Source organism: Arabidopsis lyrata, assembly GCF_000004255.2.
Source record: "Arabidopsis lyrata subsp. lyrata unplaced genomic scaffold ARALYscaffold_1, whole genome shotgun sequence".
Taxonomy (NCBI): domain Eukaryota; kingdom Viridiplantae; phylum Streptophyta; class Magnoliopsida; order Brassicales; family Brassicaceae; genus Arabidopsis; species Arabidopsis lyrata.
This window is the reverse complement of record NW_003302555.1, coordinates 12,385,836-12,405,516: the sequence shown is the minus strand read 5'-3', so window position 1 is coordinate 12,405,516 and position 19,681 is coordinate 12,385,836. Positions and strand designations below refer to the sequence as shown.

At 35.4% G+C, this 19,681-nt stretch overlaps 4 protein-coding genes and 2 pseudogenes across 5 annotated transcripts; 1 reads left to right on the top strand and 5 right to left on the bottom strand.

The window, feature by feature from the left end:
• Positions 1 to 1,301: 1,301 nt before the first annotated feature.
• LOC110225209 lies at positions 1,302 to 2,129 on the bottom strand (annotated as a pseudogene).
• Positions 2,130 to 2,675: 546 nt separating this feature from the next.
• Positions 2,676 to 4,883, top strand: LOC9326827 (putative DEAD-box ATP-dependent RNA helicase 44). Of its 2 annotated transcripts, XM_021011128.1 has the most exons (2): positions 2,676 to 4,571; positions 4,651 to 4,883. In XM_021011128.1, exons 1-2 carry the CDS (start codon positions 2,825 to 2,827, stop codon positions 4,755 to 4,757), a joined length of 1,854 nt encoding a protein of 617 aa, XP_020866787.1. In that variant the 5' UTR covers positions 2,676 to 2,824; the 3' UTR covers positions 4,758 to 4,883. The 2 variants fall into 2 exon arrangements, with proteins under 2 accessions (XP_020866787.1, XP_002893508.2); XM_002893462.2 differs by having other exon boundaries at positions 2,676 to 4,883.
• Positions 4,884 to 5,018: 135 nt separating this feature from the next.
• On the bottom strand, positions 5,019 to 7,624 carry LOC9326826 (cytosolic sulfotransferase 7). Its single transcript, XM_021011013.1, has 2 exons — positions 6,427 to 7,624; positions 5,019 to 5,625 (listed from the first exon to the last, which is right to left on the bottom strand). Exons 1-2 carry the CDS (start codon positions 7,085 to 7,087, stop codon positions 5,303 to 5,305), a joined length of 984 nt encoding a protein of 327 aa, XP_020866672.1. The 5' UTR covers positions 7,088 to 7,624; the 3' UTR covers positions 5,019 to 5,302.
• A 280-nt stretch (positions 7,625 to 7,904) lies between these two features.
• LOC110224624 lies at positions 7,905 to 10,768 on the bottom strand (annotated as a pseudogene).
• Positions 10,769 to 13,401: 2,633 nt separating this feature from the next.
• Positions 13,402 to 14,712, bottom strand: LOC9326825 (cytosolic sulfotransferase 7). The gene has a single exon (XM_002890717.2). The coding sequence runs from the start codon at positions 14,589 to 14,591 to the stop codon at positions 13,617 to 13,619; it is 975 nt and encodes a 324-aa protein (XP_002890763.1). The 5' UTR covers positions 14,592 to 14,712; the 3' UTR covers positions 13,402 to 13,616.
• A 653-nt stretch (positions 14,713 to 15,365) lies between these two features.
• LOC9329569 (ethylene-responsive transcription factor ERF087) lies at positions 15,366 to 17,982 on the bottom strand. Its single transcript, XM_021014205.1, has one exon. It carries the CDS (start codon positions 16,897 to 16,899, stop codon positions 16,168 to 16,170), a length of 732 nt encoding a protein of 243 aa, XP_020869864.1. The 5' UTR covers positions 16,900 to 17,982; the 3' UTR covers positions 15,366 to 16,167.
• Between the last annotated feature and the right edge of the window lie 1,699 nt (positions 17,983 to 19,681).

Here is a 19,681-nt window from a genome sequence, read left to right as displayed (position 1 = left end):
AACCTACTAATTGTTGTTGAACGCCAACTACGTTTAAAATGTTGTTTTTGCATGAAAATAACAAGTTGCTTTTGTTTAGGAGAAAAAAAACAACAGTTGCTTTCGTACATACATAAACGTTGGTATCTTTCGAATAATGTTAAATAACCATTCAAATAAACTGTAGTTTGAACGACCACCTATATAGTCTATAGATAAACTTTCTGCATTCTTTTGTTTTTTTTTGACGAAATAAGGAGTTTTCTTATTTTCTTTTTCCTTCTATTTTGGCAACTTGGTTTTTATTGGGTTTTAAGTTTTTATTGTTTATAAAATATATTAAGAGATTATACATTTTGCCTTTAGTTTGAATGAGAAATGAATTTTTGTCTGAAAATATATTTCTGGAAATGAAATTTGAGTTTGTCAGTTTCTGTCGAATTTTGGCTGGTTTCTGGCACAAAATTGAATAGGTTAAAATTATTAATATAGTATTTTTTCGATCGTATATAGGATAACATTTCTATTCATGAAAAGAATAAATAACGGAAAAAAATTTCAATGATAATATGTTATCTTTACAGAAATAAAAGTGATTTGTAAGAACAACGGAATTAACGAAACTGATTTTAGTTTCATCATTTTAGTCATTTTAGTCATTTTCTCATATTGATAAATCTTTGAATGCAAAAAAAAAAAGAAAGAAGCAAAACTGGTAAAGCTGGTCGTAATATGTGATAAATGTTTGAATGGAAATTATAGGGAAGAGGGAGGGAGTGATAGAGAAGACACGTGTTTGTAGGTGTTTTGTGTCACTGTGTCAGTCTCGTTATTTGATTATTTGTTCACAAAAGTGTGAAAAAAGAGACAAAAGAGGAGTCAAAGAGAGTCACCTAAAGACATCTCTCTTTTCTTTCTTTAGCAGCTATTTCAAAATAGAATAGTAGCCTTCAATTTACGACGATGACAACCCCAATAATTTATAAATATATTAGGTTTACTGTAACAAAACCATATCTCTAGATTGGAAAATTGGATATACCAATTATCTTCTGGAATGTGAGTGGATTGAGACGCATTGACTCCATGATCCTGCCTATCTTCTTGGAGACTTTTTTTTTTCGTTGGAATTCTAAAATTTGTGATCTCTATTATTTTTGCTCGTTTTTATTAGATCCAAACACAACACTCGTTGTTTCCTTCTATTTATCGAAATGTGATAGGTTGCAAATCATTAAAAATAAAATTAAAGTAATATTAAGAAGACATTTAGGATAGCTTTTTTTTTTTTTTTTGGTAGGGAACATTTAGGATAGCTGTACTTAGGGCTCAGATTTTAATTTTATTTTATTTTTAATTCAGAAATGTAAAACAATCCATTGAATACATTGATCACTACAATTTTATTTATAAAAAAAGAATCCATTCATCCTAAATTGTATACTTGTACTGCACTTATTTTTTTCATCATTTTAACTTTTGTTTTGTTTGTCTTACACTGTTTAATTTATCTCTTGTGAATCTCCCGCATGAACAGCACTTGAGCTACTTTCTCCTGTTTGATTTGATGGTCCCGCTCTGTGCAACCTGATATTACCATTTGAACCTTAATTAAAAATGTTAGCATCTATCTATATGAATAATTTTTAACAAATAAAATTCATAAGCTAAAATAGAATAACTAACGAAAGAATGATATAAAAAGATATGAAAACTCATTACATAGTAAAAATGAATTTAGTATCTTTCCAATATAATTTGATAATATCGCCTGTTTGAAGACCTCTTGCATCTCTGATATTTGTCCATCCAGTTCCGATATGATAACCAACACTGTGTTTTTTTTAAATTTACCCAATAAGATTTGTTATGATCCTGAATTTCCACTTGTATACCATTTCGAGGTAATGTAATTCCTGTAGTTCTAAGTATGTTTTCCATTTTTGCTTTGGGTAAAAACAAACAACCTCTACGAGAAAGATCACAGTCTTTTAGTGTTTTTTCTATCATCATTTTAGGATCCATTCTATTAAAGTTTTAACTACCTTAGAAATATAACTAAAAATGCTTTCACAAAGTAAATATTTTAAGGAGTCTGAAGACTAGAACTCAGCACATCTATTTATATATAGTTATTAACCAAAATAATTTTCCTTATTTTCTATGTTTATCTTTATAGTATTTAATTATGCTAAAAAGCTCTCTAAATTTAGTTAACTCTATAGATTTTTTTTTCTAAATTAGCTTACATTATTTTGACAAAATTTAATGTTAAATTTAAGTATGCTAAATCGTATTTACAACAACCTTGTTTTTATTTATATATATTTTTCCCCCAAATATAAGTTAAATCTTTTACAATATCTAAGACACATAAACTTATTTAATATTATCTAAAAAAAACTCTTTTCCCTTAAATCAGGCAATTGGCATCTTATACTTTTGATTTGTATCTTTTTACTTTTAAAATAACTTTGTTGTTTTAGATATTTATTATATTAATTTCTAAAATAACACTATTAACATTTAATAACAAAAATTCTTATGTAAGGACTAGGGACTTTTTCAAAAAACAAAAAAACATTTAATATGATTATATATATATTATAAATAAATATTTAATATGCTTATATTTACATGACATGCCTTTAGAACATAGGAAGATATGCTCTGAATATTACTAGATAGGCCTTAGTATGGGCCTATCTAATGGGCCTAGTGAGTTGGGCTTTTTTTCTTCAGTTGAAGTAAGTTTCCATATTTGGAAGAAAAACGGTTCTCTTCTTTCCATCTTATTCACCGTGAATCCCTAAATTAATGAAGCAATCGTTCCAAGGATTCTGCGATGGAGAAGAAGACACTCGATTCCGACAATCTTATGAAGCCCGTATTCCTCACCAAAGCTCACAGAGAAGAATTAGCCCTAAAACGCCGTCAGGATGAAATCGCCGATTGTGATCGCCGCCTCGTTCAGATCTCTTGCTCCAACCCCAATAATGGCGATGGAAACCGTTACAGGGATCGGAAACGAGAGCGTCATTCAGGCAGTGACCGTAAACGAGACAGAGAGAGCGATCGAGAGTTTCGTGAACGTGACGTCAAAGCTAGGGTTGAGAAATTAGAGAAGCTAAAGCACGAGAAAGAGATTAACGCCATGAAAGAGCAATACTTAGGATCTACGAAACCTAATAAGAGAGTCATCATCAAGCCGAGCAAGAATTTCCGTTTCGATTGGGAGAACACTGAAGATACTTCGAGTGGAGATATGAATGTTCTCTACCAAAACCCTCATGAAGCTCAGCTTCTGTTTGGGAGAGGGTTTCGCGCGGGAATAGACCGCCGTGAGCAGAAAAAACTAGTGGCCACTAAGAACTCTAGAGAGAAACGTGAGGAAGAAGATAAGCATTGGAGTGAGAAGAAGTTAGAGGAGATGAGTGAAAGAGATTGGCGTATTTTCAAGGAAGATTTCGATATTTCTTACAAAGGATCCAAGATTACTCCTCATCCGATGAGGAGTTGGAAAGAGAGTAAGCTTACTTATGAGCTATTGAAAGCAGTGAAAAGAGCTGGATATGAGAAACCTAAACCTATTCAAATGGCAGCTATACCTTTAGGACTTGAACAGCGTGACGTTATCGGTATTTCACAGACGGGTTCTGGCAAAACCGCGGCTTTTGTTTTGCCAATGTTGGCTTACATATCTAGATTGCCACCATTGAGGGAAGAGAATCAGACAGAAGGTCCTTACGCGCTTGTTATGGCTCCTACAAGAGAGCTTGCACATCAAATTGAAGAAGAGACGGTTAAGTTTGCGCGTTATCTTGGGTTTAAGGCGATCTCTATCACTGGTGGGGAGTCTATTGAGAAACAAGCTTTGAAACTATCACAAGGATGTGAGATTGTGATTGCTACACCTGGTCGATTGATAGATTGCCTTGAGAGAAGGTACGTGGTGTTGAACCAATGTAACTATTTAGTTCTTGATGAAGCTGACCGGATGATCGACATGGGTTTTGAGCCGCAGGTCGCGGAAGTGTTAGATGCAATGCCTTCGAGTAATTTGAAACCCAAGAAGGAAGATGAAGAGCTCGAGGAAAAGAAGATTTACAGAACTACGTATATGTTCAGTGCCACTATGCTTCATAGTGTAGAGCGTCTCGCTAGAAAGTACTTGAGGAATCCAGTTGTGGTCACCATTGGAGAAACCACAAAGTTTATCACTCAAAAAGTTGTCATGACCAAAGAATCAAACAAATTCTCAAGGTTAAAGAAACTGATTGACGATCTCAGTGATGATAAGACAGCGATTGTGTTTGTGAATACCAGGAACAAGGTTGATTACATTGTTAAGAATCTAGAAAAGTTAGCAAGGTGTCGTGTGACGACATTACACGCTGGGAAGTCACAAGAACAGAGAGATTATAGCTTAGAAGAATTCAAGAAAAAGAGATTCAACGTTCTTGTTACAACAGATGTTTTAGGCCGAGGGCTTGATATTCTTGACTTGGCACAAGTCATCAACTACGATATGCCTAACACAATGGATCTTTATACGCATCGGATTGGACGAACAGGACGAGCAGGGAAGACAGGTATTGCGACAACTTTCTTGACTCTTGAGGATAAAGATTTGTTTTACGGTCTGAAACAGAAGCTTATTGAGTGTAACAGTTTGGTGCCACCTGAACTTGCGAGACATGAAGCCTCTAAGTTTAAACCAGGAACCGTTCCCGATAGATTCTCCCATTTTTAGGGGATCTGGTGTCACTGTTAGCTAAAGATGACTTGATTCAATACTATGTGGGAAAATATACAATTTTATTTATTTATTGCAATTGATGCTTCACATACGTTTCTTATTAAAAGATAATAGTTAAGTATTTTCCAATGATCATGGAGTATACTGGAAGTATGGAAAAGAAGATTGAATTAAAAGACAATTTGTCGTCAGATAACCCACTCCCCAAGTAATAGCACCATTAGGACAATTAGCGAAGTATCTTGCCTTTTTTTTTTGGATTCACATATAGCCGTCTAAAACTTTTTTTGGGACAATTATCTAAGTATTTATTTTAAATAACCTTATTATTGATTACATATGTTCTCATTCTGAAAATATAATATAAAATTTTCAACCGCAAAAACTAGTCGCTTTGGTTTCAAATTATTATTCTCAGTTCAACGAAACTGAATTCAACACCAAAGTAGTAACAAATGATACACATTATCATGAAATCATAAATCAAAATAACATAACAAGTTACAACAAATGGTACTTTGGTCAAATGAAGCACAATTAAACCACACATAAAGATAACGTAACTCAGAATTTTAAATCCGAACCTCGAAATTTCTCCTCGATAATCATGTCAATTATCTTCTCCATTTCAGGAGTCAGATAATTCTTGGAGTCACCGACTTCCCCTTCACGAAAAAAATTCTTGTGCTCGGGCCCTTTAAGAGTTTTTCCGGTCTTGTTGATCTCCAAATTCTTCAAGTTACCCAATGAGCAAAGGTCTAGTATCTCTTCCACTGATCCGCTCTCTTCTTCTTCCACTGTAAAAGGACAACCCAAGAACTCGGCAAGTATATTGAGCTGATCACGAGGCTCCTTTTTCAACTCCTCGTACTTCAAGAAAAGCACATATATGCTTCGACGTGGATAGTCAACAGAAGCAATAAAGAATAAAATGTCCCCTCTTATTACAATAATTACTATCATTAATAAGACATGTAAATGACTAAAATTACCAAATTAGTATTTGTAGTAGCATCTTTTTCTTTCTTTTCAACATTATCATTAACTAAACTCTTAAAATCAAAGTTTATAACTAATATAATCATACTTCATGGATGGCTAAGTCATTCAATATGTCATGTGGTATACTCAAGTTGATTTACGATAACCAATTCAACAATCTTATTTCATAGATGAAATGGTTAAATCATTTAATATCTTTTTTTTTTTTTTGAATAAAATGTAAAATTTTGTTCGAAAAAACGTTTTTACATCGAGTGCAACACTTAGTTAAGACTTTCCAAACAATTTCAAAAGATTCTACTTCTCTTGGTGGTCATCTAGTAGCAAACCAAGCTTCTATGCATCCATCATATTTTCTATCTCCTTGTTTCCGTATAAAGGAGATCCGGTTTTGGACTTGTTTGTCGATATTTCAAAGTAATTGCGGTGGTGGTAATGGTGTTTCTCCATGCCTCCTACTGTTTAAATTATTTAATATTTCTATATTATATTGTTTACATAGCTATTTATAAAACCATAATTTTTATTGTGTAAACCATATATATCAAAAAGGTTTCAATGTTTAAGCATATGTTTCTATAGCTATATTATTTGATTTGAGTACATGCATATAAATAAAAACTGAAAATTTGCCCCTAAAAGTTTCCAAAAATTTACATGCCCTAAGCCAATGTTTCATTTTTTTACCTTGGAGTCTTCCAAGCTTGCTCTCCAATAGTTCAAGACATGTTCCCATGATGATCCGTAATTGATAACTCCTCTGCAAAAGGACTCGAACATTATTGAATCCAAAATGCTTCTCTCCACTTCTATCTTTAGTTGTGCGCAGTTAGTATACCAAAACGACACCAGTACGTCTTTCATGTTCCTCCCCACGTACACGATCTTACAAGGAGAGTTCTTGAGAGCCTCTCGCAGTGTTTGGAACCCCATATGAGTCGAGAACAACCTTAGTGATGATGAGATAGTGGTCAGATCTGGTTTCGAGGTCTCCGTGAACAGCCTGAGCTCGAGGAATGGTACAAGGCCATGAGGATTATCAAGGAGAAGAGGATGATCATCAGAAGAGTGTTTCTGTTTGGATCTCTCGAGGAGATCTACGGTGAGAGCTTTGAGCCAAGTAGTACCAGATTTGGGGAACGAGGCAATGATTATGTCCATGTCTTTTGGCTCGAAACCTCTTTGGAAATGGAGGACTCCTTGCAGGGTTTTGTCGTTGTACCAATATCCTTGGTACTTGAACAGCTTCGTGCCATCGAAATCTACGTCTAAGGGAAGTGAAGAGATCAAACTTATGGTTTCTTCATCCTCGTTTTGCAGTTTCTTTGGGATCTCGGTCTCATCCATTTTTATTTTCTTTTGCTCTGGAATGATTGTTGCTTGTTTTATAACGCTATTTTAACGTTAACGAAATAATCAGAACATGATTGTTTAAAGAGGTGTAGTAGTTAAGAGATTTTTTTTTTTTTTTTTTCTTTTCAACAAACGCATGTTGATTATTGGAATATCTGATGGACCCTAACGAACTAATGTGGACAATTAATCATGTCGTGACTCACGATATAGTACAGTGAGTTTCTGCTGCGCAATACAGTACCGTGAGTTTCTGCTGCGCAATACAAGTTAAACAACCATTAACCTTTTTGGTACCTATAGACTAAAACATAGTCTCTTCTCTGCATCTATGTTACAATAGTAATTCTTTAATACAAATAAAATATTTTAGTAGTCTTAATATACTTTTTCCTATTATGTGGCTATATAGTTATCTGTTTTTTTTTATTGGAATGGTTATTTTATAATATACTTTAGGGATCTATATAAATTTTTCGTTCCCGGATAAAAAAACATGTTAAAAAGACAAGTGGTAGAAACGCGAAGCATAAGTAACAAATATCACGTAAAGATGAATGAAAGTGTCGCGAAATAGCGTCAAGATTCTGCAATAATTGTCACAAACACGTGATAAGTATTGTATAAAGGTGGCCATGCGCGACAATTGTTATGACTTATGAGTCAGTATGTGTTAAATTCCAATCTTTCCACTTATCACACATGCCTACATTTCTACTTGGATAGATGATTTAGATTAATCCGAAGAAAATCTTAATGCGGAACTAGGCAAGTATACAATTTCTAGTCCAAAGGATAATCCAAACTAATGCATGCTATTCATTTTGGTTTTACATCATCGTTCTTAGTTAAATAAAACCAAATTCGATCGACACCAAAGTAGTAACAAATGATAGACATCGATCATGAATCATAAACCAATGAAATTAAAATAACAACGAACATCAACGAAAGCACAAATCATACATATGTAATTTAGAATTTCAAATCCGAACCTCCAAATTTCTTCTCGATGATCTTGTCAACTATATCCTCCATTTCTAGAGTCAGATAATTCTTTGAATCACCGACTTTCCCTTAACGGAAAAAATTCTTGTGTAAGGTCCCTCTAGAGTTTTGCCGGTCTTGTTGATCTCTAAATTATTCAATTTACCTAATGAGCAAAGGTCTAATATCTGTCAAGAAAAGCACATGCTTGGAGTCTTCCGAGCTTGCTCTCCAGTAGCTCAAGACATGTTCCAGAATGGTCCGTAATAGCAAACTCCTCTACAAATTGACTCGAACAATGACTCCAACATGCTTCTATCTTTAGAATTGCGCATTTCATAAGCCAAAGCGACACCAACACATCTTTCGCGTCCCTCCACATATACAAGATCTTACAACGAGAGTTCTTGAGAACTTCCGTAGCGTGTGGAGCGGCACATGAGTCAATTACTGGTCGAGGTTTCGGTGAACAGTCTGAGCTCGAGGAATGGTACTAGAGCATGAGGATCAAGTAGAAGAGGATGATCAGCAGAAAAGTGTTTCTATTTGGATTTCTCGAGATGAGCTACCGTGAGAACTTTGAGCCAAGTAGTTCCAGATTTGGGGAAAGAAGCAACAATTATATCGGTGTCTTGTGGCTTGAAACCTCTTTGGAAATTGAGAACACATTGCAGAGTTTTGTCGTCGTACCAACATCCTTGGTACTTGAAGAGCTTCGTGCCACTGAATGAATGTTGGAGGGAATTCCATGGCGTTGAGCTCACTCTTTGTATTATTACAACCTCTTTCTCCGTTCAGGTCAATGGAGAGCTAGCATGGTATTTTCAGAGCTCAAGGGATATTCGACAAGGCTGTTTTTTTATCACCGTATCTATTTGTTATAAGCATGGACGTACTCTCAAAATTATTGGATAAAATTGTGGGGGAAGGTCATGTCGGGTACCATCCGCGGTGTAAGAAACTCGGGCTTACTCACTTGTGTTTTGCTGATGATCTAATGGTAAGATTCTCTCCATTGAGGGTATTGTCGAGGTGTTTGATAAAATTCTCAAAGCAATCGGGTCTCAGGATTAGTATGGAGAAATCGACTATGTTTTTAGCAGGAATCCTAGCCCCAATCCGTCAAAAAATGGCAAGTAAGTTCCCCTTTGATTTGGGCCAGCTGCCAGGACGTTACTTGGGGTTACCATTAGTCACAAAACGTCTCTCAGCTACGGACTACACACCTCTTATAGACCAGATCATGAAGCGTATCAGATCGTGGACTTCCCGCTATCTCTCTTTTGTCGGTAGATTTAATTTGATATGTAACTTCTGGCTGGGTGCTTTTCGCCTTCCCCCTGACTGTATTCAGCAAATCGACAAATTGTGCTCAGCTTTCTTATGGTCAGGAATAGAAATGAATTCCAGAATGAGGCGAATGATGTGTGTTGTTTAAAGCTAATCTGGAGAATCATCTCACATGAAAACTCGTTATAGGTAAAATGGGTCGACATGTATTTGCTTAAAAAAGAATCGTTTCGGACTGCTAAGGAAACCGCAAGCTTAGGATCATGGATTTGGAAAAAAATAATCAAGTATAGAGAAGTGGCTGGTTTACAAAAAAAAAAAAAAAAAAAAAGAGAGAAGTGGCTAAATATTTTTGTAAAATAGAGGTGGAGAATGGAGAACGTACTTCTTTCGAGTTTGATTTTTGGTAACCATTGGGAAGGCTTGTCGATATTGCAGGAGAAAGAGGAGTAATAGACTTGGGGATAAGCCGTCAAATGTTTGTGGCGGACGCTTGCAACTAGACGGAGAAGAAGACATAGAAGCACTTGCTTAACTACGATTGAGGAGGCATTATATACTCAATGGCAAAACAAAAAGGAGCAGAATGATAAAGTACTGTGGAGAGGAAAAAATGATATTTTCAAAGCAAAGTTTGCCACAAAAGACGCATGGAATCATGTTGGAACAACATCTAATACGATGTCTTGGCACAAGGGAGAGTATGGTTCAATCATGCGACACCGAAATACTCATTTTGTGTATAGCTAGCGGTCCATGACAGACTTGCAACTGGTTCCCGCATGATCAAATGGAACAGGGGAGCATCGGGGGTCTGCATTCTGTGCAAGAACTGTGTTGAAACATGGGATCATCTCTTCTTCTCTTGTAACTACGCTTCAAAAATCTGGGAGGCGGATGCCAAAGAAGTCTTCAAAACCAATTACACAACTGATTGGTCTCAAATCCTCTCTCTAGCATCGGATCACAACCTTGACCAAGTAGAGAGTTTTCTAATGAGGTACGGTACATCTTCAAAACTACCGTTTACATAATCTAGAGGGAAAGGAATGTGAGGCGTCACGATGAAGCCCCCAACTCGGCAGATCAACTAGTTCAATGGATTGACAAACAAATCCGTAATCAGCTAACCACTATTTGAAGGATCAACGACCGAAGATACGAAGCAGACTCCAAAGCAGATCGTAATCTTGAGCATTTCTATCTAATCTCAATCTTTCTTTTTAATTTTATCAAACACACGAAACACTATTTATACAAACGTTTTTTTTTTTTTTTAACATTACATTTAAAAAAAAAAACTTTGTGCCGTCGAAATCTAAGTCAAAGGGAAATAAAGAGATCAATGTTTTCTTCGTCGTCGCTTTGCAGTTTCTTTGGGATCTAGGTCTCATCCATTTTTTTTTTTTTGCTTGTGTGTTGGCTTTTCCGATTGCAAAGCATAATAATTGATTGTTGTGTTGCTAAATAACGCTATGTTAACGTTCATAAAATAGTCAAAACGTTATGATTATTTAAAGAGGTGTAGTAGTTAAGAGATTTATTTGTAATTATATTATTGATATGGCCTTAAAAGGAATTTTTTTGAAACGTCACTCTTTGACTACTAGTATTTTTAGTAGAAAAACAATACTATATAGTACTTGGCAACGTGGTAGATAGAAAAAGACAATTTGGTTTAATTAATTTGAATTCTGGATTCTTCTAACATGCAACAACTAATCATGTCATGAATCACGAGATAGTGCAGTGAGTTGCTGAGCGATACAAGTTATACAACCATTTACTTTTTTTTTTTGTAGCTTTAGACTAAAACATAGCCTCTTCTCTATACGCTGCAGATCTATGTTACAATAATTACAATAAAATGTTTCTAAGCAAAACAAATATAATTCAGTTGTTATTAGTCATATATCTTCACCTCAGAAATTCAATATTTTTATTTTTCTTCAAGGATCCACCACAACGGATACTTGACAACTTCCCAGCTAGCTAGTAGTAATATTGATAAGCTAATCCGTAACAGGATCACGTCTTTGGATTACACAAAGAGCACCAAACTCCGAGGCTTGCTTCAGTGTTGGTTTGCTCACTCACCATCAAGGGCATGAAGAGGATAAGGATACGTTCTCTTCTACCAGCTACTAGTTCTCTCTTCCACTACTATTTATGATTATTTGTTGTGATTATTTGATTTGGTGTAGATTTTCAATTTAATTAAGCTCTGTTTTGGGCTATTTGTACCACTACAAGAAAATGAAGCATCTGTAGCGCTCGAATAAGGCTATATATAAGTAAACAAATACCAAAGAGCTAGCAAACACATACATAATAAAGTATCAAAACACTTTGTTTATTATAATATAGTGTCATACGAGTTTAGTTTTAACAAAGTAGCTAATCATAAGAGTTTAGTTTTAACAGAGTTTGATTTCAAAAACAAGTTTAGTTTTGACACAGTTTGGTTTTAACAAAACAGTAGCTCAATTTACATGACTAACAAAGAGAAACATATGAAACAGTAGCTCAATTCGAAACAAGTTTGAAACTAACAAAGAGAAACACTAAATCAATTCAAAACAGTAGCTCAATTCGAAACAAATATGAAACTATCAAAGAAAACACTAAATCAATTCAAAAAATAGCTCCATTCGAAACAAGTTTGAAACTAACAAAGAGAAACACTAAATCAATTCAAAACAGTAGCTCAATTCAGAAACTAACACACATGCAAACTAATAAACGCAAAAAAATACATGTTGATTCACCGAAAGCTTCGAGAAACGGCTATCGAAAGCTTCTGCAACTCAGAGTACCTCAAAACAAAACCCTAAAACGATTAAAACCCCAAATTGAAGCTCAAATATGAGAATTTCACAAACCAAACCCCAAATCGATTTCAAAACCCTAACCCTTACAATTTAGGACTAGATCTGTGACTGAGAGATGGAGAGTTGAGTGAGAAGAGAGATGGAGAGTCGAGTAACTGAGAAAGGGAGAGTCGAGTAACTGAGAAAGGGAGAGTCGAGTGAAAAGAGAAACGGGGAGTCGAGTAACAAAGAGATGTAGAGTCGAGCAAGAACGATGACACAAAGGGACAGGGATGGAGAGTCAAGGGACTGAAAAATTGAGCAAGTACACAAAGGGACAGAGATGGAGACTCGAGAACAGAGAGAGAACAGAGAGAGATGAAGAATCGAGAACTGGAAAGAGATGACGAAGAGTCTCTATGCCTTAGACCATTAGCAGTGGCAAATGTGTTTGTGTGGGTGTAAGTATTTTTTTAGTATTATAATTTAAAGCAAAAGAGAAAAGAGAAAGAGAAAGAAAGAGAGAGATAGAGAGAAAAAGTGTTACACCCGAGTGTAAACTTACACCCGGGTGTGAAGAGAGAGACAATTTTTTCGTTTTTTTAATATCTACACCCTAAGACTCACACCCACCTGATTGTGCGACTGCTAATGCTCTTAGGCAAATTTTGTGTGTTTTATTTTTTGTTTCGTTTTTTCCCACAATTTTTTTTTAACAGGCGGGCACTTTTTAATTTATTACGCGCTACTAGCTTATATAGCGTTTAATCTAAAATAGTGCTATCGAATATTAAACCTAAATCCAAAAACATTAACCCGCGTCCTTTAATTTCTCCGAGTCATAGAGTATAGCGTTTTAAAATTACCAAACACTATAACATTAACGTGTATGTCAATCATAGCAAAACAACGTTAATTGCTATAATCATAAGCTATAAATGCTTCATATTCTTGTAGTGTATATTTTTTTTTTGATATCTTTGGATCGACAAGGCCCGATCCATAGCCAATCTCTACTATGCGGGATAACGCGACTTAGTGGAGCCGAACTCCGGTGGGAAGGCGGAGTCAAATGGACTTAACCACTTGACTAAAGGCACATCACCATTACTGCAGTGTGTATATATATATATCTATCTTTTTAGTGGAATGCGAAAGAAATCATTGTAGTCATATAATGGTCTTAATAATTAAAACGCCCAAGAAATGTGACATGTAATATATTCTACCATCAAATGTTCAACTGCAAATGCTATTCGTTTTGGTTTCACATCACTGTTCTTAATTAAATCAAACCGAATTCGACACCAAAGTAGTAACAAAAGATAGACATCATGAATCACAAATCAAGAAAAGAAACAATGAACATGAAAGCAAGCATAGGTTCAGCATAAATCAAGGAACATAAAAACGAGCACAAACCACACATACATAACTCATAATTTCAAACCCGAACCTCCAAATTTATCCTCGGTGATCATGTCAATCCTCTTCTCCATTTCAGGAGTCAGATAATTCTTCGAGTCACCGACTTCCCCTTTACGGAAAAAATTCTTGTGATCGACTCCTCTTGACGTTATCCCGATTTTGTTGATCTCCAAATTCTTCAAGTTACGCAATGAACAAAGTTCCAAGATCTCTTCCACTGATCCGTTCTCTTCTTCTTCCACCGTAAAAGGACAGTCCAAAAACTCGGCAAGTCTCTTAAGCTGCACACGAGGTTCTGTTTTCAAATCCTCGTACTTCAAGAAAAGCACATTCTGGGATTCTTCCAAGCTTCCTCTCCAATAGCTCAAGACATGTTCCCAGAATGGTCCGCCATAGCTAACTCCTCTGCAAAACGATTCGAACATTGACTCCAACAAGCTTCTCTCTGCTTCTACCTTCATCAGTGCAGACTTGAAATACCAATAAGACACCAAAACATCTTTCACGTTCCTCCACACGTACACAATCTTACAAGAAGAGTTCTTGAGAGCTTCTTGCAGCGTGTGGAGCGGCACATGAGTCGCGAATACCCTCGGGGTTGATGAGAAATTGGTCATATCTGGTTTCGAGCTTTTGGCGTACAGATCGAGCTCGAAGAATGGTACTAGGTTATGAGGATTATCAAGTCGAAGAGGATGAGCATCAGAAGAGTGTTTGGATCTCTCAAGGAGGGCTACAGTGAGAGCTTTGAGCCAAGTAGTGCCGGCTTTGGGGAACGAAGCAATGATTATGTCCGTGTCTTGTGGCTCGAAACCTCGTTGGAAATTGATTATTGCTTGCAACATTTTGTTGCCGTACCAAGATTCTTGGTACTTGAACAGCTCTCGGCCAACGAAATCTATATCTGAAGGAAGTGAAGAGATCAAACTTACGTATTCTTCGTCGTCTCTCTCCAGGTTCTTTGGGATCTCCTTCTCATCCATTCTGTTTTTTTCTTTGAATTGTGTGTTTTAGTTTTTTCGATCACAAAAGACCAACCATAATAATTGATATATAGTTGTGTTGTTTGATAACGTACGCTTTTTTAACGAAAAGTTAAAACATGAATATGATTATTTTAATTTGGTTGTTATACCACCCTATTCATTAAAAATTATACGACTGAACTTCATTGATAAATGCCTTGAAAGAAACTTTGCAACTTCAGTTTACTACATGTATTTTAAAACAGGAAAAAAAATTATGGACGTGGTAGGTAGAACTGCTAACATGTACCGATGAATATGTCACGAGAGTTGCGTGCAGTATAACCACGCTGTTTTCTGTAGCTATAGACTCAAAGATAGTCTCTCCTTGGACGTATATTTCAACTGTTGATAGTCATCTATATATTCACTTCAGTGTTTCAAAACTTTTAATGGAAATGTTACAGAACTCGTCGTAGCTATATATGGTCTTCAAGAATAAAACGCCCAGTATTGTTTAATGTAATGTGTTCCACCATCCAAACGGCTGTAAATTCGCTATACTCGTGGTCACTAATATTTGGACATATAGCCGTCTAAAAAACTTTTTGGAACAATTATATCAAAGTATTTATTTTAAATAACCTAATTATTGATTACATATATTTTTTTTTTTACGGCAAAAGACTCCATATATTATTAAGCTGGTTCGAAAATGTTGGCATCGATAGCCAACCACTCCGGAACCTGATAACTTACATGGAAAAATATAGCATCACGAGATCAAGCACCTTTCGCAAGGGTGTCGGCTCGGATATTCAAGTTTCTAGAAATATTGAAAATCGAAAAACATCTAAAACGATTACGCATGGATTAAAGGACTCAATTTCTGTTTATAAGACTGGCCACGGGTCTTCTTCCTCTATGACTTTTACCACATCCGTGCAATCCGTTTCAAAGTGACTTTTACCACATCCGTGCAATCCATAGCCCATAAAAGGGTCTCTAGTTCAGCATGAAGCGGGGAAAGCAATCGTGTTTTACCTCTTGATCCAAGAAGCCGTCCTGATGGAGCGTCGAGCACGAAACCAAGACCAGAGGTATTACCATCACTTACCCATGAAGCATCAACTTGGCATCGGATCTATCCATTAATTTATGGTATTTATTGGAAAAAAAATTAGTGATGGTATGTTTAAAGCAAAACTTAAGAATGTGGTACTCTTTAATTTATGGTATTTTTTTTCCTCCGATACTAGTTATCTAGTTGAAAAACCTTAATTGTGCTAGTTAGCCAGTTACGCCTAAAATCAATATCACCAAAAGGTATATGGACCGAAACAAATTAAAAGAGACTTTGAAGCAATCACAATCGTATGCGCTACACAGAGTTTACAAGTACTGATCAAGAGAGTCTTGCATTTGGTAAGCAACAATAACAAAACATTTGATAAAATTTCAGAGAAACATAAACGCTACAAGCGAGAGAGAGACACTTGATATCTCTCATTCCAGTCCATTATAAAGGCGAAAAGGACAGTGAAAACAAAAGAAATACCAAAGAACAAAGACACACTTGGACAACTCATGACTGTTATTGGTAGAAGAATGTGGAGGATAAAGAATTAAACCCTTCTGTTCCACTCTGACCAAGACTGTTTTGATCCACAAAGCCATCAAACTCGAAGGCAAACGTGTCTATGCTTGCATGCGCAACATTCCAATAGCTATCGGTCTCCGGAATCCTCAGTTCAGCTCCAAAACAAGTACTGGGAGGAAGAGGTGGAAGCTCATGATTACAGTGCTCAGCATTACTGGTTATAGATTGATAACCACATTCAGCCTCCTGAGGCCACCCATTGTATGAGAACTCAATAGAGTTCTGGTTTTGGTTGTTGGTCGATGAAGAGAGATTGTTGTTGTTGCTGCTGTTAATAATTTCTAGTTGGCTTGGAGGGTTGAATATCTCGGAAATGAAACGTTGGGATTCATCAGGAGAGACAAATGAAGTTACTGAGGAGCCACGAGGCATATCGGAGTAGACAAAGTTGGTTCGAGCAGTCAAGCCTCTTATGGACCGTGCAGCTCTATCATAGGCCAATGCAGCTTCTTCGGCTGTGTCAAAAGTACCTAGCCAATACCTCTCTTTCGTAGTCGGGTTTCTTATTTCAGCTGCGTATCTTCCCCATGGCCTCCTCCTCACCCCTACATACTTTATTTCTTCAATATGTTGGTGTGGTTGCGGTTGCGGTTGTTGCTGCTTTTGCCTATGACTCTTTTTTGATCTAGAGGAAGAACCGGCATTCAAATTACCATTGAACTCCATAGTTAATTAATATATATAGTTTTTCAAACCCTCAATATGTGAAATGATAGAGAGATAAATTTGGTTATGTTTGAACAATGAATATGGATGTGTTTAAATAGACGAGATCACCTTCACTATGTGTTTGTGTAGGGACCCTCTCTTTTATTCTAAAGGTTCCTTTGGGGAATTTTTAAAGATACAAAAAAGTGGGTCACATGGAAATGTGCAAAATCAGATGATCATCACCATCTAATCATAAGTGAAAGTGAAATGAGTTAGTAGCTTTTAGGATTGGCCCTAGTGAATCATGTAGGACTATGAACCAATCTGCAATGGAATTTTTTATTTATTTTCTTTTAGGCCTGCTATTATTTGTAGGGGCGTGAGATTCTTTGCGCCTACTTATGATCACTTGTAGTTGTAACTAAGACGTTTTGGCTTTCAATTATGAACGTTGATTATACAAAGCTTTCCCAATCTACTTAAAGTTTCTTTTGTTTAGATAAAAAAAACTTACTGTATTCTCTCTCTAATAGAAAGGAAATAAACATGACAAATACGTGCACACATACCACCAATAGTTCCGGCGTAAACTCAAGTCAATGCTAATGAACAACAAGTATATCACTGGCTAATTCAACGACTAGATTCTTGGATGACAAATTTGTACGTTGATTTAATGACAGGTTGGGAAAACATGTGCACATATCCAAATTAGCAAGTGTTAGGTTTGGGACGTTTTTACCAGTAAAATTCATTCGTCATCAATTTAAATAACGACATAAGCAACCATACGTAGCAGCAAATCAAGAGCTACTATAATATGTTACCAATACTTGAGTTCACCATAATATGAAAACAGTAAGAAAGCAAGAGCTACTATAGTAATTGTTTCGTATAAGTATATCCTCTTATTTTTTTCTCAATATATATCCAAGTAAAGAACCCTTTTAATCAAAAACAAGGAAGAGTAAACTTCTTAACTCTTTTCGGATTCATTTATGTTTAGATCGATTTATCCTTGAATATATATGTACCACTTGATCAAATGATGGGCTAATCACATGCTTTACAATACTCATGATTGCAAGCCTCGCAATCTCTCGGATCCAAATGATTATTTTCATTTCGTTTAATCATGAGTTACTCGTTATTTAATTATTTACATGATTTCACGAGGACTAAAAAGGTAGCAATTTATATCTATATTATAGTTTATAGAAACTTTGCTAAAGAAAACTATTTTTCATCGTTTGCTTAATTAATTTTGTGACGTCTCATATGACTATTCCAATGCTTTTATGATTAGTCGCATGAACTTGAACATGTTCATTATCCAAGAAAAAAAAGTAAACAAGAGATACATCATATAAATATGATAATCTAATATAGAGGATTTACATATGATATAGGTCTCGGTTCGTCTTCGAGTTTTAATCTAATATATCATTGAATTTAAAATTAATTACTTCTCTTTTTGTTATCTGATTATTAAAAAAAAAAAAAATTACATACATTAGCAGAAAACATAAATATCTCTAAAATGTTGAAATTTTCGGAGACAATGGTTCTGTTCTTTTAGGTGTCACACAACACGTTTCGACGATAAGAAAATACACCAATGGCGCTGGTTTCTTTCCCCTTAGTTGCCGCTGCTTTTTCCTCTTCCTCAATTGTTGCAGTTTTTGTTCATAATAATTAACGTCGCTATTTTATCCAGCGTCTCATTTAACCGGCACCTGCGTTGCTATACTTTAGGTTTTTCAAGAGATGTGTCATTAATAAATTGAAAAGTAATACTCCCTCCGTATTTTAATAAGTATCGTTTTAGGATTTTCTTTTTTAAAAAATTAGATGTCGTTTTCAAATTTCTATGCAAAATTTTTTACTTTTTAATGTTTTATGACATCATAAAACATTAAAAAGTAAAAAATTTTGCATAGAAATTTGAAAACGACATCTAATTCAAAAAAGTAAAAATTCTAAAACGACACTTATTAAAATACGGAGGGAGTATTATTTTGAGTGTCACGGAAAGGTATCGGCGTATCGCACGACACTAAAACGAAAAAGGCCAATAATCTAAAAGAAGAAGACAAGTTTGAAAAAAACGTAAAAAATATAAATCAAAGCCGCTAAATCTAAGTTTTTACCAATTAAATCTTAATCTATTTACCGGTTTTTCTTTAAATGAGAAATTGTTTTAATGTTGAGAAAACCACAAATCTCACCAAAAACTTTGGATCTTCACGTCCTCGCTTGATGCTTGGTAGACTTTTAAAATTAAAATATATATTTATTTACGCTTAGTACATGAGTCTCTCTTGAGATTTTGAAACTGTATGTTATTGGTCGACATTGGTACATTGAGATATATTCAACTAAAATCAGATTGAGTGTAACCAATTAACTATCAGATCCACTAGATATTATTTTGAACTTGTGGTCATCAAAATTCCTTTCTAAAGGTGGAAAAGAAATTATAATTAAATCACAAGCTCAACATCTTCCGACATATGTAATGTCGTGTTTCTTATTGCCAAAAGCAATTTGTTCCAAACTTACTAGTGCGATTGCCAATTTCTGGTGGAGTGATAAAGCGGAGAATCGAGGAATACATTGGATAGCTTGGGACCAAATATGTACTCAACTCTCAGATGGAAGATTATGATTTAGATCCTTGGAAAATCTTAGATTACCTCCAGCCTTCTGAAGCGAGTTTGTTTTCAACCGAGCTTAGATATAGCTACTGCTTTCAGCTGATATTTTAATCTCGCACTTCTGGCGAAGCAATTATGGA

What these genes read in the sequence shown, in the direction of transcription:
- LOC9329569 (XM_021014205.1), bottom strand. Translation starts at nt 16,899, where the DNA reads ATGGAGTTCAATGGTAATTTGAATGCCGGTTCTTCCTCTAGATCAAAA.
- LOC9326826 (XM_021011013.1), bottom strand. Translation starts at nt 7,087, where the DNA reads ATGGATGAGACCGAGATCCCAAAGAAACTGCAAAACGAGGATGAAGAA. An exon ending in AAGCTTGGAAGACTCCAAGG is followed by an intron (nt 5,626 to 6,426) that starts TAAAAAAATGAA and finishes GTCGAAGCATAT; the next exon opens with ATGTGCTTTTCTTGAAGTAC.
- LOC9326825 (XM_002890717.2), bottom strand. Translation starts at nt 14,591, where the DNA reads ATGGATGAGAAGGAGATCCCAAAGAACCTGGAGAGAGACGACGAAGAA.
- LOC9326827 (XM_002893462.2), top strand. Translation starts at nt 2,825, where the DNA reads ATGGAGAAGAAGACACTCGATTCCGACAATCTTATGAAGCCCGTATTC.